The 27069-nt window shown below is 34.0% G+C and overlaps 2 protein-coding genes across 11 annotated transcripts; one reads left to right on the forward strand and one right to left on the reverse strand.

The window, feature by feature from the left end:
• On the forward strand, window positions 1-26632 carry LOC109713345 (ATP-dependent DNA helicase 2 subunit KU70). 7 transcript variants are annotated; one of them, XM_020237378.1, is made up of 20 exons: window positions 1-19; window positions 14727-14803; window positions 14890-14967; window positions 16272-16388; window positions 17648-17762; window positions 18348-18453; window positions 18559-18676; window positions 18782-18865; window positions 18967-19025; window positions 19463-19596; window positions 19726-19769; window positions 20296-20372; window positions 22260-22407; window positions 22780-22841; window positions 23710-23770; window positions 24421-24513; window positions 24587-24707; window positions 25047-25149; window positions 25214-25406; window positions 26052-26271. In XM_020237378.1, exons 2-20 carry the CDS (start codon window positions 14741-14743, stop codon window positions 26163-26165), a joined length of 1890 nt encoding a protein of 629 aa, XP_020092967.1. In that variant the 5' UTR covers window positions 1-19; window positions 14727-14740; the 3' UTR covers window positions 26166-26271. The 7 variants fall into 7 exon arrangements, with proteins under 7 accessions (XP_020092967.1, XP_020092965.1, XP_020092968.1 ...); XM_020237376.1 differs by lacking the exon at window positions 1-19 and adding an exon at window positions 26278-26632 and having other exon boundaries at window positions 14550-14803; window positions 26052-26166; XM_020237379.1 differs by lacking the exon at window positions 1-19 and adding an exon at window positions 26327-26632 and having other exon boundaries at window positions 14550-14803; window positions 26052-26166.
• LOC109713342 lies at window positions 4164-12491 on the reverse strand. 4 transcript variants are annotated; one of them, XM_020237375.1, is made up of 8 exons: window positions 12227-12489; window positions 10450-10583; window positions 10131-10331; window positions 9255-9437; window positions 6878-9182; window positions 5860-5975; window positions 5659-5750; window positions 4164-4652 (listed from the first exon to the last, which is right to left on the reverse strand). In XM_020237375.1, exons 3-8 carry the CDS (start codon window positions 10228-10230, stop codon window positions 4548-4550), a joined length of 2901 nt encoding a protein of 966 aa, XP_020092964.1. In that variant the 5' UTR covers window positions 10231-10331; window positions 10450-10583; window positions 12227-12489; the 3' UTR covers window positions 4164-4547. The 4 variants fall into 4 exon arrangements, with proteins under 4 accessions (XP_020092964.1, XP_020092961.1, XP_020092962.1 ...); XM_020237374.1 differs by adding an exon at window positions 5505-5554 and having other exon boundaries at window positions 4543-4652; window positions 10131-10583; window positions 12227-12491; XM_020237372.1 differs by having other exon boundaries at window positions 10131-10583; window positions 12227-12490.

Here is a 27069-nt window from a genome sequence, read left to right on the forward strand (position 1 = left end):
TCTCTCTCTCTCTCTCTCTCTCTCTCTCTCTATATATATATATATATATATATACATATATAGAGTAGAGCTAGAATACTTGTAAAAGTATTACCCAAATGATACTCGTATGTTTTTAGCCCTTGGATGGAGAGATGTGAGGTTGAGATGATAGTGATAGGTGGTGGTAGGTGGTGGTAGGTGTAATAGTGTTTGATCTAAAGGCTATTAGTAATCAAAAAGTAGATCCAATGGTTAAAAACACACAAGTATCACTTGGGTGATACTTGTAAAAGTATTCTAGCCCTACTCTATATAGTTGAGCTACAATACTTTCAAAAGCACCAAAGGAGTCGTGCTTTTGAGTTTTTAACCATTGAATAAAGAGATGTAGGGTTGAGATGATGGTGCATGGTAGGTGGTGGTAGGTGGAATAATGTTTGATCTAAAGGTTATTAATAATCAAGGAGTAGATCTAAGGGCTAGAAACCTGGAAGCACTGAGAACTTGGGGCTTCTAAAAGTATTCTAGCTCAATTTTATACATATATAGAGGGAGAGAGTAGGGGGGTTTGGGGCGACACGTGTCACCCTGTGGTACCCGTGAGTTTTTAACCATTGGATGAAGAGATGTAGGGTTGAGATAATGGTGGTAAGTGGTGGTAGGTGGAATAATGTTTGATCCAAAAGTTATTAATAATCAAGGAGTAGATCTAAGGGCTAGAAACCTGGAAGCACTGAGAACTTGGTGCTTCTAAAAGTATTCTAGCTCAATTCTATACATATATAGAGAGAGAGAGAGTAGGGGGGTTTGGGAGGACACATGTCACCCTGTGGTACCCGCAAGCCCTCTTTTAGGGCTTGTTTGGTTCAAAGATGGAATTGGAATGAATAATGGAATGAGAATGAATTGGAATGATAATTAGAATGGCCCACTCCAACAAGACGTTTGGTTTATTTATGGATTGAGAATTGGAATTAGTTATTCACATTTCATTGTTTGGTTCGTATAAATTAAAAAAATTATAGGATACTATAATAATAATTTTACTCTCAAATATAAATTTATATTATTTAAAATTTATGAAAAATATAATACTAATCTCTATTAAGTTTTCTAAAAAAAAATATCAAATTTATTTTTAAAAACTTTTATTGATGTGGGTTAAGGATAGGGTTTTGAGAGATGATAGGTTTTTTTTTTTTTGATGAGAAATGGGTGAAGAGAAGGAGGGTGAGATGGTCACATGGGCTTCGAGAACTTAGTAGGCTTCCGGAATGAAATCTCTATCCGGGCTAGAAAATCGGAATCAAGTTGAAGGCTAATGGGTCATTCCCATTCCAGTCCGGAATAGGAATCCCCAACCGTCATGCGAACCAAACAAAATTAATCGGATTTGATCAAATCGATTTTCATTTCATACCGAAAATGGATGAACCAAACAAGCCCCTAATGTAGTTAGAAGAAAAAGATGGTTAGAAGATAGAAGATAGATTTCAAATCAAGCGTGCTTTTCGCACTATATTCGCGGTGAAAGTAGCTATTTTAAAAAAAAACAAAAGCTAAAAATAACTACATATAAACTGGTATTTGGGAATTAGTTTTTGAATTAAATATATAGGTACTTCTTAAACTTTCTCATAAGTAACAATTTTATTTTATTGTAAAAAAAGAAAAGAAGAGTTTCTTTCCCGTAAAACCCTTTAGATAACACAACTTATTTATTTTACTGTGCAACTTATAATACACTGATATTTGCAAATTAAATTAAATTAAATTTTAAATTTTTAAGTTAAACTAAATTATGAATATGTATTTAAAATTTTAATATTCACTAGTGGTATGAGTCTTTTTCTAATTGATTTATTTTCTAAATTTAACTTTTTATATTTATTTCTAATTTAGTTATATTGTAAATATTTTTTACATGTATTTCACAACATAGAGATTTTTTGATATGTACGTAAAAATTTAAAATTTTTAATTGATTTTAAAATTTAAATTTAAATTTGAATTCATGAAGCAAACTCAAATTTTAAATTTAATTTTTTATCTATTATTTGAATTTAGATAATTATTGATTTGGTAGGTCTATTTTTAAACCATATTATTTTTTCAACCTGATTTGTTTCTAATTAGTTAATTATTTATTTTTTTAATAATCTGTATGAAATAATTGTTTATTTCATTTAAAAATCTGCCTATCAACTCAAAATTTCTATCAGCTTTTATATAGAGCATAGGTTATAAATCAGACTGAAAATTTAAATTTAATTTTTAACTATTATTTGAATTTAAGCAATTGTTGAGATAGGTCTATTTTTAAACTATTCTATCTTTTAAACCTGAATTTATTTTTAGTTATTTAAATATTTATTTTTTTAATAATGTGTATGAAATTCTTTTTAATTCTATTTAGGATCCCATCTATCAACTCAAAATTTTCTATTTATTTGTGTATATAGCATGGATTATAAATAGAATTAAATATGCTATTTTGTAGGAAAAATAAAAAGATATTTTTAGTGGAGAAGATTTTTTTTTAAAAAAAAACAAGGAAAATAGTGGACTTATAAACATGCTAAATTAGTGGCTAAATATCGGCAAAAAGTCGCAAGTTTACTCGGACTTTTCTTGCAAAAGATTCCCTCCAGCATATTAATAATTAATTGATTTTTTTTGTCATTATTTTATTCTTTTCAATGGTTTTAGAATTGAACTACTCATAAACGACAGAAAAAACTTCAAATATCACCCTTGTGATTTCGCATTATTTTACTTTAGTATTCCATAATTTAAAATGTATCATTTAGTACCCTATAGTTTTATTTTTCTCTTTTTATTATTCTTTTCGTTAATTTTTTCGTTAAATCAGTGACAAAGTTAAAACTATATGTTATTAAGTAAAAATTCAACAAACTATAGGGTATTAAAGTGATTACTTTAAAGTTTTCTACATAATTTAACAGAAGGTTAACGGAGATACTGACGAAAAGAGAAAAATAAAATTACAGACTACTAAAGTGATATATTTTAAACCATAAAATACTAAAATGAAAAAGCACAAAACTACAAGTTTAGTATTTGAAGTTTACCCTAAAAAAATATGAGGGACTGTGAGTCAACAGGAATTGAATTGTATTATAATAAATAATTTGTTTATTTTATTTATAATAAAGTTTATATAATTTGTATTAGATTGTTGTACTCACATGGATTAGTTGCCCTGCCTCTCACTTAAAAAGGTTTGAAGCTAACTCATATTATTCCTATAAATAGCAATTTTAAACTGAAATTCATTTTAGAGATAATTTTTTTCTTATTTTTAGAATAATTTTTTGTAATTGTGATAAAAAAAAAATGAAGAAATAGTTGTTCTGATTTGACGCAGATATTTATTTGAGAATTATTCTACAAAATTGTCATATCTCCTTTCTTAATCCTCATTTTTGTGTTTTATTTTTTGGGTACCTAAATGCAAAATAAGCTGTAAAAATTAAAAAAAAATTCCTATGAAAAATTATTTTTTTATAATTTTATGTACAATCAAACGCCCCCTTATGAATTTTGATCACAACTTTGTTGGAGAGGTGTAGGACACTGTCCACGATGGGCAGCTCATTCCATTTCCATGTAATTTCAATTTAAACACTTTAATAATTTTTTTTTTTTTTGCAAAATAATATTTGACCATATTTGAAATAAACCGAAATAAGTTTTATATATATATATATATATATATATATATATATATATGCCTTCCTGTTGATGTTCAGAACAATTTTTATGTGAAAAGTACTGAGGCCTAAGTTGCAATGATAGTACAGGGACTACCCTATTTTTTATCCACATTTTAAATATTTTGGCTACATTGCCTTTTGGACAGCAGAATCAAATCCGTACGCAGATCACTTCCCTCAGCAATTATTACAAATGATGAATAGGAATTTCAAATCCAATGATTTAACTCCCTCACTGCATTTATAAAACATGTTTGGTTAGCTTTTGAAAAGAGCCTTAATTTCTTGTAATTTATTGCACAATTTCAAAAGTAGGGCCTAATTGGTTTGTCCCCATAAAGCTAAAAAACATGATTGGCACATCCAAAGGGCAACTGCTTAAAAAAACAGGGAATTGAGCTTCACTTTGAATGACAATCAACATCATTTTTCTCCAACTCCACATTGTGAATTTTAACAAATTTTACTTCTAACATGTCAAAAATTATTTGTTTTAGAAAATTACAGTGTTGAAAGGAATCGCCAGAAACAAATTTTTGTATCAAGATCTACTTTATACAAAGATACTATCACTGGTATTCTATCAGCTCATTTTACACACACACAAACATATCACAGTAGATCACAATACAACACGACGGCCGGCGACAACTCCGAATTATCAACTTATTTTGAGCTATCTCAGTCAGTTAAATGTGATTCTTGCACAATTGAGGGCGAGTCGTGCAACTCTGTATGACCCCATTTTCCTTCAGAAGGAAACCGAATTCTTAAACTCGCCAAATGGATAGAAAAAGGAGCATCAAATAGTTGTATCATCTATTACTATCAACCAACCAACTCCCTCTCTCTGAGTTTCCTATTCAATTCTTCTCTCGACGGTAGTTCGCAATCGCCTTTTAGCACAGCAGACCACCAGGCCCTGAGCTCATCCTGCAAAATCGAGTTTTTACACGAATAAACGTAAGAATTACGGGTTCTGACGAACCAAAACATTTGATGAAAATTACCAATCGAAAGGCCGATAAAAGTTTGGTGACGAAGTTGCAAATTTATGGTTTGTTATGTATTATTGGTTTAGGTAGCTAAAACATGATGAACTCAGCCTAAGGGCACATATTCCCTCTCTCTTTCATCGATTTGAATGAAAATCATACACTCCGGGTACTTATACTACCTTATCCGCTATGTAATATCTTTTCCTAATATCTGTGAATCTCATCGGTTAGATCAGGTATACTTGTCTGGCATGACCAGTTCTCTATCATTTTAATGACAAAGATATTGATGACAGCAAAAACAAGTTAACTACACATACGATGAAATTCACGCAAACTATCGCCCTTAATTTAATTTCTCTCCTTGACAACTACTTCAAAATTCAAAACATTAGCCCACGGATTAGTTTATCTAATGATACTCTTGATGGAACACATTGAAAGTGAAGGATATAGCGAAGTGCAAAATGGAACTTGAGCTCATGCTGATAACATTGCCAACGATGCATTAGCTCATCTCGCATGCAGAGAATCATACTTGGGAGATTTATGTGGCTCTGTGGTAAATTTCTTTGAAATATGTGATTGTGCGTGAAAATAAACCACAATAGCTCCATCATTGAGTTGGTCTGCTACCAACGCAGTGGAATCCAGGGACATGATTTAAAGGTGATAATTTAGTATATTTGGCAGCTTCACTTTGTTTTTTAATAGTTCAAATAAAAGAATGATAAACTCAATATCTGATATCAGGTTTAGGACAGGCATCTGTCGACACAGATTAAACCTTTACTCTTTTCTTTACTTGCGTTGAGAGTTGCTTCGAAATATTTTCCCCTGATCCACAATCAACCATGAAAAATTGATAAACGAAGATAGAAGATTGTAGGTGTCATGGAAGCCAACAAGTGCACAAAATATAATACAGTTGTAATTGTTACCTCAAGGAAGTCATGATTAGACACAAAGCGGCAATCGACTGAGCATGTGAAATCTCCAACACTAACAGAAAGGCAGTTATCACAAGTTGCACCTGTGAAACAAAGAAATGCTGTGTGAGAAAGAGAGTATTGAAGTAGGTTAAAAATAAACTTTGCAAACTGTTTTCCCCAGTATAACTGTGACGGAGGTAGAATTATTACCATTAACGCGTGCAACACGGTATCCTGTTCCTCCTAATTCTTTCTCCCACTTCCCAATTCGTAGGCGCAAGAAAAAACCATCTAGGGCGACATGAGTTATTGGTGATTTAAGCCATCTGTAAGGATTGTAAAACAAAATTTATTGGATAATCAAACAATCACATTCAACTATTCAGAAGTATCATCAGAGTCATGCTAGCTACTGCCACAATAACTTAGTGCTACTTTGTTCTTTTTCTTTTTTTTTTTGCTTTAAACATAAGACACAAGGTATAGTGCTACCAAACCACGCAGTGAAGGTATTACCTGGTATACTCCAGGTTATTGTTATTTTTCTTTCTTTCTTTTTTTCCACGTATTTGTTTGAGAATGATTGGATTATGGTTTACAGGTTAAAGACTGACCGACTATTGTTATGATCCATGCTGCATTGGCATGCATGATACATGTAACTTTCTACACGAGATAGAAAGGTAATGCAGGGAATATGAACATTCACTTGGTCAACCTTCTAGGATTTCAGAGATCTTCAACCACGGTACATGGACTTACTATATGTGTTTCTTTTATGAGCTTCATTAATAACTGCTGATATGCGAGCTTTAAACTAATATGGTTTTCTGACCTTGTCCCAAAGCATAACCTTACAGGTATTACCACCTTGTCAAGCGTATTATATAGTGATGCATTAAAAAGTGTATTTTACAAAAAAATGCTATTTACTTGAAATGCTGAAAACAAGTGAAGATGGTTTTGCCACTAAATCGAACAATTCTGCTCCAAATAGTGATCACTAAATATTCCTTTTGATTTTCTTATCACTACATGGCAGCAAATAGTATAGACAAAGCTGTCTACGATTTAATAAAAAGTGGAACAATTCAATGTTTGTGCTTTGTTCCGAAATAACATTGCTGTTGCTTAATTCCGTGGATACAGACTACATAAAATAATCTGAAGAATGCCAGTAAAAAGAGGTATTACTTGTAGAAGAATGATGTGAAAATGCTACGTCTACCTGATGACAGCTGTCTGAGACAATTGAAGCTGCCTTAAAGCTTCAAAAATAGCAGTTGTTTCATCGGTTATTCCACAAGACGACAAATTGCAATATGGTTGAACTTGATATCCATTTGACTTGTTTTGCGAAGAATTTGAGGCCATTTGATTAAACTTGACAATTTTTTCCCCCAGATTCTCGGTAACTGCTTTTGAATCTACGCCGTGAACTGCAAGTTTAGTTTGTTTTCCTACTCTTCCTTGATTAACTGTATACAAACAAGCATGCCGTTGATCCTTTTGTTTATCTTTGGACCACAAAATAATCCTTCCATCATGACTAGAAGGACTTTGAGATTCTATTTTTTCCTCTATCTTTTCATGATTCCCATTATTAACAGTGCAAGAATTATCAAAAATATTTTTGCCTTTTGAGGATGCTTGTAGGCATGCAACAGGCCAGGTTTCCAGGGGTATATCAAGATTAGTATTAATTTTTTCCGAGCATTCTTTTGAATTTTCACCTGTCCAGCCACAAAAGAAGCAGGGTGATGTTTCAGGTGATATGTTACATGAACTTGACGATGGTTTTATGTGCCTAAGGGCATCCAATCTCTTCGCAAAAAGAGAAGCGATTGTTTCTGACTTACTAAAATTCTGGGAGGACGATATTGGACTTAAATTAGACATCAGCTTTTGGTCCATTATGTCACAAAAACTCCTCTGGCCTTCTTGGTTAAGGACAGAGCAGTTATCTGGTTTGTTTTGCTCGGTTACCAAAGCAGCGTCTTCATTAGATGAAGAACATAACATATTGGTTCTCTCTTTCAGTCTCTCCATAGCTAATTCATTGCCCAGATTGCAAGGTGCTGGCTCCGATGATATAGGAGGAATTTTAGGGAAAAGACGAGTTATCCAAAAACTTTCCAAGAATCCACTGCCGTTATTAATTGCCAAATTTGAAGAGCTCTTGTGAACAGAACAGGCAATTTCAGGACCATCCTTATTTGAGGAGCTTGGAGATCCCATATTGTGTAACATCCCAACCCTCTCAATGTTCTCCTTTTGTTCGAAAGCGGTACATTTAACAGTAGATACACCAACTGCTGCTGGTGGAGGATTTTCTAGCTGGCAAATACTCTTATGGAGCCTCTCAGCAGAATCTGAAACTTGATTTTGTAATTTATCATCCTCACGATCGCAAACAAAATGAATACTACCAACTGCTAAAGTTTCATTGGCACCAGGGAGTTTTTTCAAGTTATTATGCAGCTGATCACTCGTTTCAGGGACAGTGCTATTTAAATTAAAGTTTGACCTATCACAGCTTGCCTGATAAATATTATGATGGGAGTCATCACAGACATATTTCAGTTTCTCCGAACAAGTAGCTTCTCTTTTATGATCATCATTCATCGAGCTTGTTATGATGCTTGGACAGTAAAGCGACTGGAATAGAGAGGTAAATCCCACAATTCCGCAAGCAGTACTCTTGTCATTTTTGTGCGAGATAGGAAGAGGATCAAAGCTTCCATTTTTACTATCTGATGATTGTTGAACAAGTGCCAAAGAAGTGGCAGGATGATCAGACGTCGAGGGACCATTAGTTATGGTCGATATCCAATTCATAAAAGAGCTATTCTTCCTGAGAAAAGTTCCTGAATAAGAACTTCCATCACTTCCCTTTTTGATCTTTTTACATTCTGAATATATCTCTGAGTCGGATTCGCACACCCGTTTTCCTTTTGATACCAACCTTCTACCGTTACTGCTTTCTACACTCTCGCGACTGTCCTCTCTTTCTTCTGGAAAGCTCTCGTTATCTTTTTCATCATAGATAACTTTCTCCTTACCTTTTTTGACAATTTTAGCCCTTGGATTGCATAAATTTGCCTGCAAATCCTCATTTTCACTTGTATCTCGAGACTGTGAAACCACATTAACACCAACTTCAGCTCCATTCTCCAAATCTTTTGATAGCATGCCGCCTGAATGCTGTCTACCATTAGTTTGAAAGTCAATCGGCTTTCCAGTGAACCCGTCAGCCTTTCCTATGCATAAATCATTATGACTGAAACTTGCAGACACGGAACTCGATTTTGACCTTACATTACTTGCATTTCCTCGTAACCCAGAATTTTCTTGAGCTGATTTTTCTACCAGGCCCGATACATTATAATTCTTTGTTCTACTCAATTTCTCAAGATGGTTATGTTGGAATTTAAGTGTAGATGCACACTGGATTTCTTTTGGTTCAGCATCTGGATTTAGTTCTTTCTGATGACAAGATATTGAGTCAGCGCTCAAACCTTTGCTTTGTGGACCTATAAAACAGCAGCAGGGCATATTTCAGAAATCAATTAACAAGAATAATAAATTTTTGCCCTTAGAACTACCTGGAGTAGAGTTCTTATTAGAAGCAGCATCTGCTTTATCTTTTCCAGCATTGATAATACCACATTCCTTCCTATTTCTCAAAGAACATAAGCCTGTCTCTTCTATCTGTAGCTGTTGATTCTCTCCCTTTTTATTCGCAGTGTTTTCCATTGTGTTCAATAAGGTTAGGTCCCCACAAGATCCTGCATATACAAGTTAAAATTTTAACTTTGAACATTCAAAATTTTAAAATATTTTTCATTTTCACAAACATCTCTGCAAATTGTCCATTACATATTGTTAAATATATAAATTAAAAGCACCATTCTTTGGTAGCTTAAGCTTTTTGAGAATAGCAGTTGTTTCACATTCTTTAGCACAGTATCAAAGCAGGAGCTCTTGTGTTTGAGTCCTGCCAAACTCCTAGCATTATTTAGTTTCCTCCCATTTAATTCAAATTCACATCATAGGCCTATTAAAATGCTTGAGCCCAAAAGTGAGGGAGAGTGTTGAATTTATAAATTAGAAACACTACTATGATAGGTTAAGCTCTTGGAGAACAGGAGTTGTTCAAATTCTTTGACACATTTATATCCTCGTAAACTGTAAATTTCCCTGTCTTTTGAAACTTAATTTCTAATTTACAACAATGTCTCTCTCTAAAACTCTTTTTCTACTAAAAAGACCAACTTTTCCCAGGAATTGGATGGCACCCCAACTTAAGAAAACAATATTTGAAAAAAAAAACTATATTTTCAAGATAGATATACATAGATATTCAAATATTGCAGGTTATGTATGTAAATATATGATTCTGCAGGGATATGTAACTATGGACCCCAATATTGAAACGGAAATTTTGTTCTCTTTATTAAATATATATACTTCACACTTACTTGAAGCTTGCTCACTTGACTTTATAAGAGGCCTTGGTTGCACATCAACACTTGATGATCTTCTTAAATTTTTGTCCTGGCCATTTGGTTCTAACTGCATGTTTTCCAAATTCCGCCCATAGAGATCTCTACTGTGGCTGCTGTGGCTACTCTCCCCATTAACGGTATGTTTCGGTGATGAGAATATTTCGTTGAACGAGTCTGTATTCCACAGAAGAGAAGCCTTATTTTCAGCTAAACCAGAACCGGCATATCTAAGGCTCAAGCCTTTGTGTGGAGACCAAACCAGCTCAGAGAGAGGGCTAGTGGTAATGAATACCATGCCGGCGTTTGATGATGCATTTACACCTGCACCCAAATCTTTATGCATTATGCTCTCACTATGCTTTCAGGCAGAATCCAAGCCCGCATTTCTATCTCCATCATCGTGTTCCTCAAGCGAAGCTTGTAGGCCTGAGATAAGTAAATCCATTAATGGGATTTCTCTATATATGCTACAATATGATGAATAAATCTTTAGTCTTAACGCATGCAAGTCATGCTTAGGAAGCAGGAAAAGAAAAGGGCATTGATGTACTAATAAAGGAAATAGTAAAACGCTTGAAGGGAATGCTAAGTTGTGTATGTAAGTCTTCTTATTCTAAGGGAAACTCTAGATATGCATGGAATGCCACTGGATAGCTCCAACTGCTTTGGCACGTAGCTTCTAGAACAGCTTCTCTAGTAGGAAAAGCAACAGCACCCACCTGTTCTAGAGAAGCTTTTGGTGTAGTCTTGCTTATAAAAACATGCAAGTGCTTCGACGAACAGCTTCAGTCATCAACACTTCTAAAGAAGCTTCCGCCAGGCAAAACAGGCCCCTAAAGAGGAACCACGACACGCTCATGGCAATGGCAGCACCAACTTACACTTTTTCATGCGGTTATTATCAAATGTAATGGAAGCCAATGTGGCCCAATCAGCCATAAGTAATGAAACCAAATTTTCGTCATTTAGTCCTATTTCTTTCTCTCTCTCTATTCTATGTAAAGTAAAATTGGACATAACAAAGGTTACATCATATGTACATAAAACAGTAAGGGCATGCTTCATTCAAAATTGGAATCGAATCGAAGCAGGAATCGATATAAGCCGGAATGGAAAACGGAATGATGGAATTTCCTAATTTGTTTGGTTTATTTTATGAATCATAATTAGAATAAAATTAAAGTTTAGAAGTTTAAAGTTTAATTAAAATTTAAATTCACTGTCTAAATTGGTAATCAAAATTAGAATTCAAATTTAGACTCAAAGTTTGAACTTAAAATTTAAATTTAAATTTTCTTCATAATTCAAATTTAAATTCAAAGTCAAAAATTTAAAAGTAAATTCAAATATTTAACTTATATTAAAATTTAAGAAATTAAAACTTAAATTTAAATCCATAATTTAAATTCAAATTTAAAATTATAATTTAATCTAATAAAATTTGCATCTAGTTTTATATTTTAATTAAAAAACTGCTAGTGAAAAAAAAAAATTTCTCAATCCCTTCCGGATTCAAAATTAACTCTCCCATCTATGGTGGAGTTATTTTGGAGGGATTCGGCTCCGCCTAGAATAGAAATTGGAATGTCAGTTCCTCAAATCAAACACTAACAACAGAAATAGCTTATTTCGATTCCCATTCCAAGTCTCAAATCCTTCCAACCAAACAAGCCCTAAATTCCAAAATAAATGTACTCATCCTATACCTCAGGATATAACATAAAAAAAAATTGGAAAACCAATAAAATTGTTGTAATAAAATATGTTTCCCAACCACTGAATCTACACAGCGCAAATCTTAGGGTGAATCTCTACAAAGTGCTAATCATATGTAGATAAACATTGGTACTAAGAAACTAAATCAATGAAACAAAATCCCATAAATCCAAATTCTATCCACCAATTATAACCATAACCATGTAGTTAAACTAAGGAATCAAACTGCTTTAAAAAAAAAAAATGAACCCATGAACTCAAATAACTTAAACAGCATCTAAAACTTACACAATGAGGAAAAAAAAAAAACAAAAATTATCATGCATCAAATTCCTGTAAATTTTGATAGCTACCTCATTTGATTCTTCTTCACCTCGCTTCCTTCGACAACAATGATGGAAATAAAAAAAAAATTACTACTCGTAAGAGCTCAAAAAGAAAAAAGGGGAGAGATCAAGGGAGTTAAATGACTCAAACGAGTGGGAAAAGTTAAAAAAAAATGAAAATTGAGATGGAGTCGTGCTTAAGAATTTTGAGGAGGATGTGGTAGTGGTGGAGGAAGCGAAGTTCACGACACGTACGGTGAGGTGCGCTCGCGAAGGTAGGGTTTTTTTTTTTTATTCCCCCCTCAATATTTTGGCATTTAATTATTCGCTCTTTATATTATCAGGCTGAGCGGCTGCCACGTGGACGTTTGCGGGCCGCTAGTTCTGCTATGGCTCGTATTGTTTGTTGCGCGGGGGTATTTCGATAACGTTCTTGCTGTGAGACTAATAAAATAATTTGTTGAATCGGATTAACTAATTAATTCTTTTGTCTACGGTGAACATGCGTCTTGCACTCCCAGAATATGAGGGGGGCCTGTTTGACAATGGGACGATTATTAAGTTTTATTAGCAAGATGTCATGACTAAATTGAGAAAAACTAGTTATATTTCTAAATGAGTATACGATGCACGTCTCATTCATTTAGAAAGAGAATTACTTTATTAGTCATATTGAATCGTCACCCTAAATGGATGAGATATATGTATAGTATTACTCAACTAAATTTATTTATTTATTCATTAACCTTTGAAAAAAAGAACACAAGAACTATACAAGAGAAAAAAATATCTTCCGGTTTTATATAGAACTGTCAACGAGTCAAACACGAGTAAACTAGGGCTAGTTTATGTTCGACTCGTTTAATGGCTTGTGTTCAATTAAACGAGATAAACACAAGCTGGTTTCGTAGAATATCAAGTTGAAAAATTCAGTCTTTATTTGGCTTATTTATTAACGAGCCAGATACGAAATAACTCATGAACAACAAATCAAATTTTTAGTCATACTAATGGTAAAAAATTTTATAAAAATATATTATTAATTTAATAATTAAAATTCAAAAAAAATATAAGTCTCTTCAAATTTGAGCTGGCCTAATATATATATATATACATAGAGAGAGAGAGAGTGTTATATGGAGCCGAAAATGAGGGAGCTGATCGCAACTTGGGATCAGCTTGTTAAAATTTTGAGCTAAAATATTTAGCTCATATTTGGCTCGTTTATTAAACGAGCAGTCGATCTCAACGAACATGAGCTAGATTGGCAGTCCTAGTTCTACATGATCTTTGAGTTTTATTGGCGACGTAATGAGCTTTGATATTACTCTCTGTTGATGTATAGATTAATTAATTTAGTTTATATATATGGATAATGCTACGGAAGACACCGATGGCATTGTAAGCAGGAATTGTTTGGATAACAAAATGTATCACTTCACCATTGGAGCACTCGAAGTAGTCAAAATTTCGATAACAAATAATAAAGTGTAACATTCACTTTTAATGGAAAAGTTGGCAAAAATAAACTCTCTATCAAATATTTCACTTGTGCTGTAGAACAGATAATATTGTAATTTTGAATCAAGATAATACTAAAAATATTATTCTTATACTTTCAATAAAATATATATTTTTTAGTTTTGAAGCCAAAATGTGTGACGGAATGTTACTATAATTATAAAGAATGTTTCTACGTGTATAATATTATAATTTTTTATTTCTAAGTTATCCAAATTGAATAAAAATTTGCTGAAAACAATCACCAACATACACTCTATCTGTGGTCTATCGTCAAAATGACACGAGTGTTGTATATTCACATAAATTGATGGATGGAATGGTTTCACGTTAGAGACCATCTCTAACAAATGTATTTTTTTATTTGGCTAATTCTATTTTTGTCTATCGTAAGGCCCTTTGAAATTCCCAACGATATTTTTAATTATACGAAACAATTGTTATTCTCTAAAAACTTAAATTAATAGATAACGTATTTATATTTAATATTTTTTTCTTATATATGATATTGAGATATTTTAATAAACCAAATATGTGAGTTTAAATTAAATTGAAAAAAATCAAGGATTTAAACTAAATAAAAGAAAATTAAAAATACAATGAGCTTGACATGACTCAAATTTAGAATTTTTTGGTCAGATATTTTGTTAAATTATATAAATAACTGTTATTTTTTAAAACTTTAGCTAGAGTAATATTTTTAATATATATTTTTAACCCTCGGTCAACGGACACTAACCAAGTACGACCATTTTTAAAATTTGAAGCTGCCTCGGTCCATTTTCGGCCCACATGTCTATAAAGCGGGGTTAACAACAACAGCAACAAAAAGAAAAAAAGAAAAAAAAAAGAAAAAAGAAAAAAACAAAGGACCGAGATTCTTCTTCCGAAAGGAAGCGCCGCCTCTTCTCTTCTCCCTGCCTATAAATTCAACCACGCACGCGGCGGGAAACGTCTCTATCGGGTCGATTTCGCCTCTTCTGCTCATCTCTCTCTCTCTCTCTCGCTTGCGCTCTCGCCATGGATTTGGACCCCGAGGGCATCTTCCGAGACGATTCCGACTCCGACGACGAGTTCTACCAGGTAATCGTAGAGTTCCTGAAACCCTAATGGCGAATCCCTTACCCTCCACCTTCGTAATCGCCTTCTTGTTGTGGTTTCTAACGCAGGAAAAGGAAGCCTCTAAGGAGTTGGTCGTGTACCTCGTCGATGCGTCCCCTAAGATGTTCGCCCCTGTACCTACGGATGTGAGCCCGCTTCTTTTCTCATTCTTGAATCATCTTTCGATATGTCAACAGTTTTCTGTTGTAGTATAGGGTTTTGATTCCTTCTTCGACGCATTCTTGGAGTTTTCTTGTATGCAATGTTCTTTTGAGTAATGTGTTGTTGGATTTGTATCCTATATAATGTGCTGCTTTGCTAAGTTAGTAGCGAGTTACAAAAATTTCAAATAATATCTTTACTGTCGTAAATGTCCTTGGAGTTTTAAGGAGTTCTGATTGGTAGCAAATAAGCAATATAGATGCGAAGTTTTCCTTAAATTGAGTAGTTGCTATAGTGGGGCCTGCACTTAAGGTTGGTGTTCTTGGAATTTGAAGTGGTATCATTCATAAAATGTTTATTCTGAAGTATATTTGTAGAAGAGAGATATGGAAACTACAATTTAGCTCCTATATATATGTATATGTTTTGACCATATTCTTGAATCATCTTTATATACGACAATGTTATTAATGTGCTGTAATCTTGGGTTTGGATTCCTTCTTGCATTAATTTTCATAATGAAGTCATTCTTGGTTCTGTGATACCTGGATTTCTTTTAAGCGTTAATGTGCTGTAGGATTTGTACCTGGATTTCTTTTTCTTGACTTATCTTTCTATACGTGGAAAGGATTTTGTTAGGAAGTTGTAATCTTGCGTTTTTCTTCTCTCCTTGGATTGATTTTTTTTTTTTACATTGTCATTCTTGGTTTTTGTTGTTTGTCGGTTTTCTTTCTATATGCAGTGTCCCTTTATGTGATCTGTTTCTTTATATTTACTCAATATGATGGGTTACTTTCTAAATTGGTTTTGATATCTTTAGTAATCACAGTTGGGGTTTTAAGGTATTTGGGTTGGTAACAAGTGATAAATGTTTTGTGGGTTTCCTTTAAATCAAATACTTGCTGTGGTGGAACATCTTTAGGAGGTAGATATTCTTGAAATTTCAAGCGACAGCTTCAGTAGAATGTACGTTTTGATTACTTGTTGAAACAAAACAGTATGCAAAATTGCATAAGTAATTTGCTTGATTGCAAATTTGCTTGTTTACCTTCTACTGAAGCAGTATGCAAAAAAGCTAATAACTTGCTGCTTTGCTAAGTTAGGTAGCTTTCCAATGCTGATAGCAACTGAACTAAGCGAGCTGCTTATTCCACCGTTAGCATTGATTATGCTAGTAAATATTGTTGCCAAGCCGTTATATGGCCCTATTTTTATCCCATGCTATTTTCACGCAAAATTTGTCTGGCACATAACAAGTATTTTCTTGTGCTTCTTTTTCTTTTTGCAGGAAGGTGGAACAAAGGAAACCCACTTTCATATTGCAATAAACAGTATCTTACAGTCTTTAAAGGCCCAAATTATTGGTAGATCCTACGATGAAGTAGCAATTTGCTTTTATAACACTGTAAGTTAGTACCGATAATTTTGATTGTGTTACTGTGTAGGATAGTCACATTCTTTAGGACTTCTATGATAACTGCAGATGACCCTTTCAACAGCATCCTCTTTTTAGTATTATCAGTGGACTTGTTTCTTATGTTCATATTTTCCTTTATAATGTTGTGACACTAGGTGGCGAAGGTTAGAGAAAAAAAAAGTACTTAATTTGTTAAAGTTGTTTCTAAGAGGGGACCACTTATTGGACTGAAAATGTGTTTGGTCAGGCCCTATTTTGTTCAACTGGCCATTCTTCAATTCAACTGTTTTTCCCAAGAAGTAACTTTAATATATTATTCTATAGTACAAAATATAGCCTTTAAATACAACAAGAATTTTATTGTGTATTAAAATCTTAAAAACAGAGTAAATGTAGAAAAAGAATATGATACACATTAATGAAGCATCAAGCCTCACTGTTTGTCATTATCGTGGAATGTTTTTTGTAACTGGAGAAAAATGAGGACTGGTATTTGGGAAAAACAATTCTGACTTGCTTTTTCTTTTTGCAATCTTAGTAGACAACAACCTTTTTTGTTTCAGTTACTGAAGAAAAAAATGAAAATTCAATTTAGCATGCTTAGGTTTTGGAGCTGGCTCGTGCCTAATGCCAAGCTTGAGTAGGTTAATGCCAAGCTTGAGTAGGTTCTCTTGGCTTCATCAACAGAACTCAGCTGATTAGCAGCCTACAAGTGATGCATACTGTTAAGAAGGGTGCAAGCCAGAAATGCAGAATAGCAGCTTGATTGCTAAACTTGCATAAGTAGGAGAGCGTTCTTATCGTTATTAGCTTTTTTTCATGTTATTGACCTATTCAGGCATGATATATGACTAATTTATGATTTATTTGGATGAAAAGTATGGCGCATTAATAATGTGTACAAGTGAAGACAAACTAATGATAATGTAACATGTACTGAATTTTCACTTTTTTTTGCTTCATGGCTTTTAATTGTACAACCTCAAAATGAAATAGCAATGAGCGTAATATGTTTTCTGGAAGTTGTAGATGTTATCTTAGAGGTGCTAAGCCAGTTAAATATGTGAAGCAATTAGTTGCACTTAGTTGTTATGTTGATATGTCTCATTCCTTTGTGCATTTATACTTAGCTTTTTTGCTTGTCCTTAATTGAACTGATTATTTATTTCCTTGGTCTTTGTTGGTTTCATTCATTTGGTAACCATAATCTAAGATCATTTTATCTTTTGCTTCCTACATTCTTGTAGAAGGAAAAGAAAAATTTACAGGATTTAAGTGGTGTTTATGTCTTCAATGTTCCGGAAAGAGAATGGCTTGATAGGCCCACGGCAAGGTTAATTAAGGAATTCTCCAGTATTGAGGGTAATTGTTTCACTGAATTATGTCCATGTAGTCATAAATTTTAAATCTAGTAGTTGATGAATTATTAAATAACTAATTGATTTTTTACCATCACAAATGGAGGAGATTTGCAGATTACTTAATAGGCACAACCAATGTATTTCTTTGTATTAGTACCTCTTTTCGAGAGTGATTAGAATTAAATGATGATGCTACCTGTCCTCAATCCAGCAAAGATATTCTTGTCTCATAGTGGATGTAGAAGAAAATGTATAGAACAAATTGGAAAGTATTAGCAAAAGATCTTGAAAAGAAATTAAAGTTCTTGAGAAGTAGCCCATGGTTTCCTTGCAACCAACTGTTCTTCTGATTTTTCATGGCTGGGAAGCTAAAAAGCTCCTAGATGTTGACAGCACACCTTCATTGATGATCATCAACATTTTGAGTAGTGCTCTAAAGCCAACTAAATAGCCCTGACTAGTTGTAGCTTTAGGAATGATCTTCTACTGTATATGTATGGATTTAATTGATTCAGCTTACCATGAAAATGTAATACACCTTGGAGACAATCTTCTTCTAAGAAACTGTCATATATTTGTAAGGCAGAATCTTTTATGAGCAACATTGGTAGTCGGTACTGGATCGTTTCGGGGTCTCGAGATAATTCCTTATACAATGCTCTTTGGGTGGCACAAGCACTATTGCGCAAGGGGTAATGTGCACGAGTTATCATTCTTTCTCTTATGTAATTGCTCAAATCATGCTTTCAACCTTGTTATGTATCTGGGCTGTCGTTCATTTATTGTAATTATCTCAGTTCTGCAAAAACTGTAAGTAAGCGGATCCTTCTATTCACAAATGAGGATGATCCCTTTGGAAGTATTTCTGGGGCAATAAAATCAGATATGGTCCGGACAACGCTACAACGTGCCAAAGTAATGTTCTTGTACTCATGTGTTTAGATATTAAAGCTCTTGATTTCTAATGTATATATTTTTTTCCAGTATATATCAATTGAGTAATCCTTATGTGCCTCCTAGGATGCACAAGACCTTGGCATCTCAATTGAACTTCTTCCCTTCAGGAGGCCAGATGAGGAATTTGATGTCTCCATTTTTTATGCCGTAAGTATCACCTCTTTGAATGCTATGTATTGTTCTTTTCTGCTGTGATCATAAGTATTTATTCCTTTTGCATTTGGAATTTCTCGTATTTTACATTGCAGGAGTTGATTGGTTTGGAAACTGATGAGATACCTAATTTCTTGCCATCTGCTAGTGACAAGTATGCTTGGCATTACATATTTAGTGCTTTGTCTAAGTTATTGCTATAATAACTATTGGTTTCATTATTTTGTATTCAGTTAATTTGATTTTAAGAACCTTTATTTGTTCAACCTAACTACTTGCTGTAGTAATTAAGAGGAAAAAAATGTAGGGCCTCTGTTTGTAGGTAGAGGCTTGATTCACATTTGAAAGTTTATTTTCTGTGATACTTGTGATGCTCACAGAATTCTTAAGTCCTCAATCAACTGATTATATGAAGGTTTTGGCTTTAAAACTTAAAAACTCAGGAGTGCTTGTTCTGTTGCCAAAATATTTTGAAGTATAAATTGCATGGTTTCATTCAGAGAACCACCTCTCATCTGCTAACTGTTTATTACGCTTCAGTCCTCTACAACACTAGTTTCATTGTATTTATTTTAAGTTAGCACATTGCAGGTTAGAAGATATGACAGATCAGTTAAGAAAACGGATATTCAAGAAGCGGAAAGTTAAGACTCTGACATTTTCAATAGCAAATGGTATATCCATTGAAGTTAATACATATGCTTTAATTCGTCCAACTTTACCAGGTATTTCCCTCTCCACTATGTTCTTTCTGTCTTTATTTATTTATTTATTTATTCCTAATAGGAGAAAAGTTAGAAAAGATCCTGCTAGACGTTCCTGCTGCCAAGTCATATCCTTCTTCCTCTTTGTAGGGGCTATTATGTGGCTTGACTCAGTTACTAATCTTCCGCTGAAGGTAATAATTTACTCATCTAACTTCAGAAAGTATTAAATTCCATCTATTTGTAGAAAAAGAAAGATCACTTTCTTGTGTCTATATGCTTATAGATATTAATCTACACAGATTCACCATGGTTCACCTTGTTTCATGTCATGTAATGCTGTACATTGGTACTTGGAGAATTGTTACTCTGTTGCTGTAGTTTTGGTTCATGCAATCAGAGGGAGACTGTGCTAAGATCCTCTAAACATCACGGGGCTATAGATCATACTTTTTGATGTAGTAACTATCTTTGAGTACGAGCTGTAAGAGAGACAAAATCCTATTGTTCAAATCATTGTTCTCACATTGCTCGAATAAAGCCCGGCATGATATTTATACAACATATTGGTAGTAGCTTGTCTACTCCCGATCAATTTAATTAGATGTTCAATCCTGGTGCAGTATTCAACGTGTATGTTCTTTTAAAGTTTTTGTTCATGTCTTGGCTGCATTTCTGTGGTTATATTATGTGCTATTGCGACAATTCTTGGTTTTGCAGAATGAAAGGTCCATTATTTGTGCCGATACTGGAGCTCTTTACCAAGCACCACCTAAACGGTTTCAACCTTATAAGAAGTAAGTGGTCAGAGCTTGAGATACTTCTTAAATGACATTGACATTTTGCCTTAATTAATTATTCATGCTCCTTGAATGGTAAGCTTCATCACTCTCTACTTGGCTCTTCTCAATATTCTAAGGTGAACTCAACGGTTTAGGGTTGAAATAATCATCCTAGTTGTAGTTTTTAGTTGGGATGGAGTCGATAAATGGGACTTGGTTTGCATCAAGAGGTGGTCCTTCACGGGCTATAATGAAATTGTATTTCTTTTCCTTTTTGGTTTCCATACGTGGTGGATCAATTATCTGGATGAAAGAACATCTGTTTTCCTTCATGTTCTATTTTTGGCCAGCAAACAATCATCATTGCCAACATTATTTGCCTGTGTACTGCATTAGGACTTTGGAATAGTGTTTTATGACGTAGGAGGTTAACTGAATGATTTCAATATTAGCTTAAAGTTGCACTAATGCATCTTCCATTTGACGGAGCCAGAAGCAATCTTGACATGATATAAATCATTTATATGTTACCATTTGCCGATGCCAAACTGTATTCTTCATCATGAAATTGTCTCATTTACTTCTGGAAAAGGAAAATTAATGTAAATAAAGAATATGATTCGTTTTCATTCTTCCAATAGAAAGGCTAAATTGCAAATACCATTCCAAGTAGCTACCTCATCTTCCTTTATTCGATCTTTATGGTCCATTCTATAGCCTTACTATTTAACCTTTCTTTCACTAATATAGCAATGTAAATGGTGCAAGGAAATTAAAATTTATTCTATAATTTATATGTACAAGGTAGTCGAGCCGGTAGGCAATAGCTGGCTCTTTGATGGCTACTTGATGTTTTAGGTGCTCTATCAACTGGAAGGTGTCTAATTGACATGTGTATGGGCTCCGTAAGCAAATAAAGCTTCTATGTGGATTCCTAGGTGTCAAGAAGTAGGAGACTCTTAAGGACCATGGCACCTAAACATATAGAGGATGTTAGAGCACAGTTCTCAGTTGATAAGGCTCTATGGAAGAGTTGATGTGACATATTCTCATACTTACGTCAGCTGTCTACTAGAAATGATGTTTTATGACTAAAAGCCAGATCTGTGAAGAGGATTGAGCTGAAAGGCCAGCTGAGTAGTTATCCAGTTTAGACTTGGGAAAACAACAAAGCGACTAGTCAAATGCTTTGCTTGACATTGATGATATGTTACTAGTGGTAAAAAGAAGAGGAAAGTTTCTTTTATAGGAATTGAAGTTGAATTACTTGTTGAAATTGAAGTTGGTTCAATTTCTATCGATGGGATGTTATACTATCTTAGAGGTACATGGTGTATTCTAATTTTCAAGGTAATCTAATCAATGGCAATATTTACATCGCTTTAGGCATATGGTGTCACTTAGTATAATGCCTGAACCAACATCATCCGATCTCCCATGACATGTAATATAGTTGTAAATATGTGCAGGAACTGGACTTTATGCTTTAGCTTTTTATTGTTTTGATGGGAGAAAATGTTCTGCTTTAGTCATCAATTCAGTGTCTCTTTCTGAGCCAAATTTATCACCACCAGCCATTTAGATCAGTAAATAGCTGGTTTGAGTGCATCACATGATTCCTCAGTCTTATAGTTTGTTATCATATATGATGAAACTTAGGTCCCTTCCCTAGTATCCAGTAGCCAATAAGAAAGATATTTTTAATCAAACTGCTTCTTTGAGCACATGCAATGCTGGTATAATTAATAATGATCATATATGAGTGAAAGAGGGAGAGGCTAGTATAATTAAGGTAATATTTATTAGTTTGACCATCTGCCAGCAAACTTAGCCTAGCTATACAGTTGCATGCATCACTTCCAGTTACCTACTCATCTCATTATGCCTTTTTTATTTTTGCAGTGAGATTATTAAATTTTCTGTAAATGAGCTATCTGAAATAAAGAAGCTTTCAAATAACCATCTCCGCCTTTTGGGTTTCAAGCCACTGGATTGCTTGAAGGATTATCATAACTTAAGGCCATCAACATTTATCTTTCCGACTGATGAGGTAAGAACCACACTGAATTGCTTGCAAGTCATCATAAAGGAAGTCAATATCCAACGGTCATTCTTAATGGATCTAATTCTATATTTCGGGTGAGAGTAAGCCAGTTTATGCTATTTTGTCCCATTTTCACCATACCAGAGATTGGAATTTGTGACTTACACTGGCATAGCTAGTTCAAGCCCGCCACTTATATTGAAATAAACATGCTTAATGCATTTAATGTTAGATTACTTGTCATGAACATCACGTTAATAGCTTTGTTTGAAGATCTCTCTGTCTGTCTCTCTCTCTCTCTCTCTCTCTCGCGTGCGCGCATGTGTGTTTTTAGTTTATATTTCAATAGTTGGTAACTTGCATCTTTGATCAATGCAGGAAATAGTTGGGAGTACTCGAATTTTCATAGCTTTACATAAGTCGATGTTGCGTTTGAGAAGGTTAGTTTTTTCCCCCTTCTTAGAAGGTTGCTTGCTTCTACCTTTTGCTTGCTGAATTTAAAATTGTTGAAAGTGGAGGAAAAAGGATCATAATTATTATTATTTTAGGTAGAAATGAAACAAACATACTCGACTGTCTTTTGCAACTAAAATAGTTTATGAAAAACTGAGATCATTTGAAAAAATTTGTCGGCTTCTTCTCAGCTTAGGTCATTTTAAAACTGATCTTGGTTCGTTTATAATCTAGTCTGGAACCATATGCTGTTTCCTTCTGTTATGAGGGTTGTACAATTTCTCTTGTTTGGTCCCTATGTAAACAAGCTATATTGAAAGACAATCCAGAGAATGAGTTTGAAAAGTCTAGGATGCCCATATCAAACAGAATGTATTTTTACCGGGTTTAGGGTGGTTTTCAAACGAGAAATAAGCTCTTTTTGGTTCTATTTTAAATTTCTTTCCATGGTGAAATCAACACTATTTAGTTCAAATCATCAGTTACAATTTGTTGTTTTGATGCTAAATTCTTACTCGATGTTAATCTCATCGGCAATGGCCAAGGCATTGTAAATGCACTCATACTTGGCTTGAAGTTAACCTTTTCCGAAGTTCTTCGCAGATTTGACAGTGACCCTTTGCTACTTGTGTTGAGATCAGATCCTTATACAAGTCAGCAAATAATAGACAGTCCATTTGAGAAAGTTTTGTTTACTAATTGAGCTTACATACTCTTGCAAGAGATAATGGAGAGAACGGTGACCCTGTCGTGCTATTCAATTTCTTTGTGGCACTTGAAACTTGATATACATGTCTGAGCCAATATGTCATTTCCTCCCATGATAAATGATTTAAACCAACTTAACCTTTTCAGGTTTGCACTTGCATTTCATGGAAGTTCAACTCATCCCCAATTGGTTGCACTTGTTGCACAGGTAAGGTTTCTCATGATCCACATATGTTTCTATGTACATGCAAGCACATACGCATGGTTGCCTGTTTACAAGGCATTTATAGACCATAAGATAATTTTTTATTTGTGTTGGTGAATTAGAATCATTTATGAAATGCATGAGAGGTGACTTCTATTGTTCTTGGTATTCACGTTTGGCATGATTACTCTGAGTGCTCCATGTGATCTATGACAAGACATACATGATACTAGTATCTAGTCCTTTTATGCATCGATTTGTGTATTATGCTGTGAAAAGATGTTTTCCGTATCTTTATCAATATTATTTATCCTTTTACATAGATTACTGGGAAGGTGTCCTATTTTTCACTTTGAAATGTACTTTTAATTTTTTTTTTATTGGATGCTCTTTTGACATTTTTATAGAGTATAAATTATAATCATCAGGCAGTGTGGGATCTATAGCGTTGCCAATTTTTACTCCGAAAGTTTCTGACCGTTATTTAACACGATCTCGTTATGTTGCGACACTTCTATTGCTTCTCTCTTGAACGCAAAGAAAATTACAGTATAAGTCAATTTTGTACATTTGATTTGTTTGCTTTGTAATCGAACTATACATCTTTTTAACTGTTTCTGCTGCAATTGACTAATATCAGATTACCTTGACAGGATGAAATAACCAGTGCAAATGGTCAAGTTGAGCCACCTGGAATGCATATGATATATCTTCCCTATTCTGATGATATAAGGCATATAGAAGAGGTAGGGATGGCTTATGTTCTGGTTGTTCAAATTTAAATTAAATTATATGATTAACTATCAACTTCATCTGCAGGATCACATGGCTGCTGATGATAATGCCTCTCGTGCTACAGATGAGCAAATTAAGAAAGCTTCTGCATTGTTGAGACGTATAGATCTGAAAAACTTCTCAGTTTGTCAATTTACAAATCCTGGTATTCTCGACAGCTTATCATTCTCTTCTTTGCTGGCAAACCACTTCAATTGTCATGCTATTTTAGCTTTTCATCAGCATATCCATTTATTTCTCTGTCTGGTTGTTGGAAGTAAATCTAGCTATTTCCAACCTGTGAATCCTGATCAAGTTGGCCCTAGTTTGCAAGAAATTTGATGAGGCAGAATCATTTTCTGTTTCCTATTGTAACCATCAGATATTGTTGAGTTTGACGCTTCAGAGGAAAAGTAGGATTTGGATCTTCCAAAAATAATACAGATTTCATGCTTATGCAATTTGGTTTTCACTAAGATAAACTTGGTAATATATCATTTTGCAGCTTTGCAGAGACACTACGGAATCTTGCAGGCCTTGGCTCTGGGAGAAGATGAGATGCCTGACATTAAAGATGAAACTGTACCTGATGAGGAAGGCATGGCCAGGTAAGGGAAGATTTTGCTCCAAGTCCAAAAGAATTTTCCGCATCAAATGCCTTATTGAATGCAGGCCAGGAATTGTCAATGTGATTCAAGAGTTTAAGAACGCCGTGTATGGGGAAAACCACGACCAAGAGGAAGATGAATCTGCGGCTGGAAGAGGACATGCTAGCGGGGCTTCCAAGAAGCGCAAAGAAATGACTGAAGCAGCTGCAAAGGAGAGTTCTAGCCGTGACTGGGAAGAGCTAGCTGAAAATGGAAAAGTAAGGTTAAGTATATCATTTTAGAGCACATTAAAATTTGTTCTGATCCTCGGACAATGTTTTTTTTTTTTTGTTTTGTGTGTGTGTGTGTGTGTGTTTGTTAAAGATTATTATTACTTTTTTTTTTCATCTGGTTTTCTTAATTTCTTCTTAAAATGATAACACTATAGGAAGATAACAGTTTTTTCTAACTTTTTTTTTTTTTTTTGGTTCTATTTAGACACTCCTTTTGCTCTTTTTTTTTTTTTTGCAACAGATGAACTTTTCTAAAATAAAAGAACAAAATCAATTTTTTCAAGTTGCTAGGGCAGTGGATGCCTCTCTAGTCAAACCTCGCCCCATTCTCGTTTCATGTGAAAAAATGGTTCAACCATTCATTCCATTTCTGTAATTCCTTAAACGGGAGACCAGAGGTGACACCTTTGCAGCCTTGAAGACGAGCAGAAAATGTAAGTTAAAGTGATAACCTATGCACTCTAAACTTATCAAAGTGGGCTGATACTGTATCAGATTCGAAGCCCATGAAAGCTGTTTCTCAATGAAAAGACCACTTATTTGCTTTGTGAAGTACATGTAGAAAAATCCTTTTTGATATCTCATGTTATGTTATTACTTTGACTGATGGAAATATTACTTTCAATACAGCTGAAGGATTTGACTGTTGCCGAGTTGAAGAACTACCTAATTATGCACAAACTCCCAGTTACTGGGAAGAAAGAAACATTAATTTCCAGGATCTTGACTCACTTGGGGAAGTGAGGTATGCTACATCTCCTTGTAGTCTGGCTAACCTGTTTGATAATTGCAATTAGAATTGCAAACTGTTTTATTTTGTGTGTTTGGAAGACTTCTGTGAGTTCTGTTTTCGCAGTCTGTACAATGGTAAGAGGAATCCAACCTGCCCTTTCTCGTGTATTAAGGTATGGCTAATGGATTTTGATCAATGTTTCAGGGATGGAAATTCTCCGTTCAATGTAAGTCTACACATTCCACTTTTGTTCGGTTTCACTTGTGTTTTCATAGCTAATGTTGCTTGTACAAATGTGTCACTATTTTAGCAACTTCTTTTCTTTCTGTTGGCCTTTTCCACTGTTCCATTAGAAGTAGATCAGCATTTCTTCTCTTTACTGGCGATCCTTGCATCTCTTATGTTGTGCGAGGAAGCTGACATTCTCAGGAAAAGAAATTATAGAAGGCTGATTAATGATATAGAAATATTTGTCTGCAGCTCAGAATAGTTTTTCTGATATATCAAAACTGCATCAAACTGAAAATGTCTCACAGATTGAAATGGCAAGCTAGTTATATAGTCATAAAATAGTTATTTTTCTCAAAAAGAAAAGGAGGACTTTCCTGAACTGGCCATTAAGAACTCATATTTTTTTGCACCTTTTGTTGTTGTTTTGATATCTAATTTTTGTTTAAAACTTCATTAATGAGCCTTGATAGAAATTTGGAAGGTTTAGAATATCATATCATATGCATTAAAGTATAATCAATATCACAAGACATGGAGAAAGATTGGAACAAAGAGGAAAAAACTCACCTGTAAGAATAAAAGGAAAATAAATGGACTTTTTTTATAAAATAACCATCTAAAATTTTATAATTTGCAAAATAACTCTATTAAATATATATTTGGCAAATTAACTCTTGAAATGCG

Source organism: Ananas comosus, linkage group 7, assembly GCF_001540865.1.
Source record: "Ananas comosus cultivar F153 linkage group 7, ASM154086v1, whole genome shotgun sequence".
Classification (NCBI taxonomy): Eukaryota; Viridiplantae; Streptophyta; class Magnoliopsida; order Poales; family Bromeliaceae; genus Ananas; species Ananas comosus.

What these genes read in the sequence shown, in the direction of transcription:
- LOC109713342 (XM_020237372.1), bottom strand. Translation starts at nt 10,500, where the DNA reads ATGCATAAAGATTTGGGTGCAGGTGTAAATGCATCATCAAACGCCGGC. An exon ending in TAATAAGAACTCTACTCCAG is followed by an intron (nt 9,183 to 9,254) that starts GTAGTTCTAAGG and finishes GCTGTTTTATAG; the next exon opens with GTCCACAAAGCAAAGGTTTG. An exon ending in CCGTGTTGCACGCGTTAATG is followed by an intron (nt 5,751 to 5,859) that starts GTAATAATTCTA and finishes TTTGTTTCACAG; the next exon opens with GTGCAACTTGTGATAACTGC.
- LOC109713345 (XM_020237378.1), top strand. Translation starts at nt 14,741, where the DNA reads ATGGATTTGGACCCCGAGGGCATCTTCCGAGACGATTCCGACTCCGAC. An exon ending in GGAATTCTCCAGTATTGAGG is followed by an intron (nt 17,763 to 18,347) that starts GTAATTGTTTCA and finishes TTTGTAAGGCAG; the next exon opens with AATCTTTTATGAGCAACATT. An exon ending in TTACTAATCTTCCGCTGAAG is followed by an intron (nt 19,770 to 20,295) that starts GTAATAATTTAC and finishes TTGGTTTTGCAG; the next exon opens with AATGAAAGGTCCATTATTTG.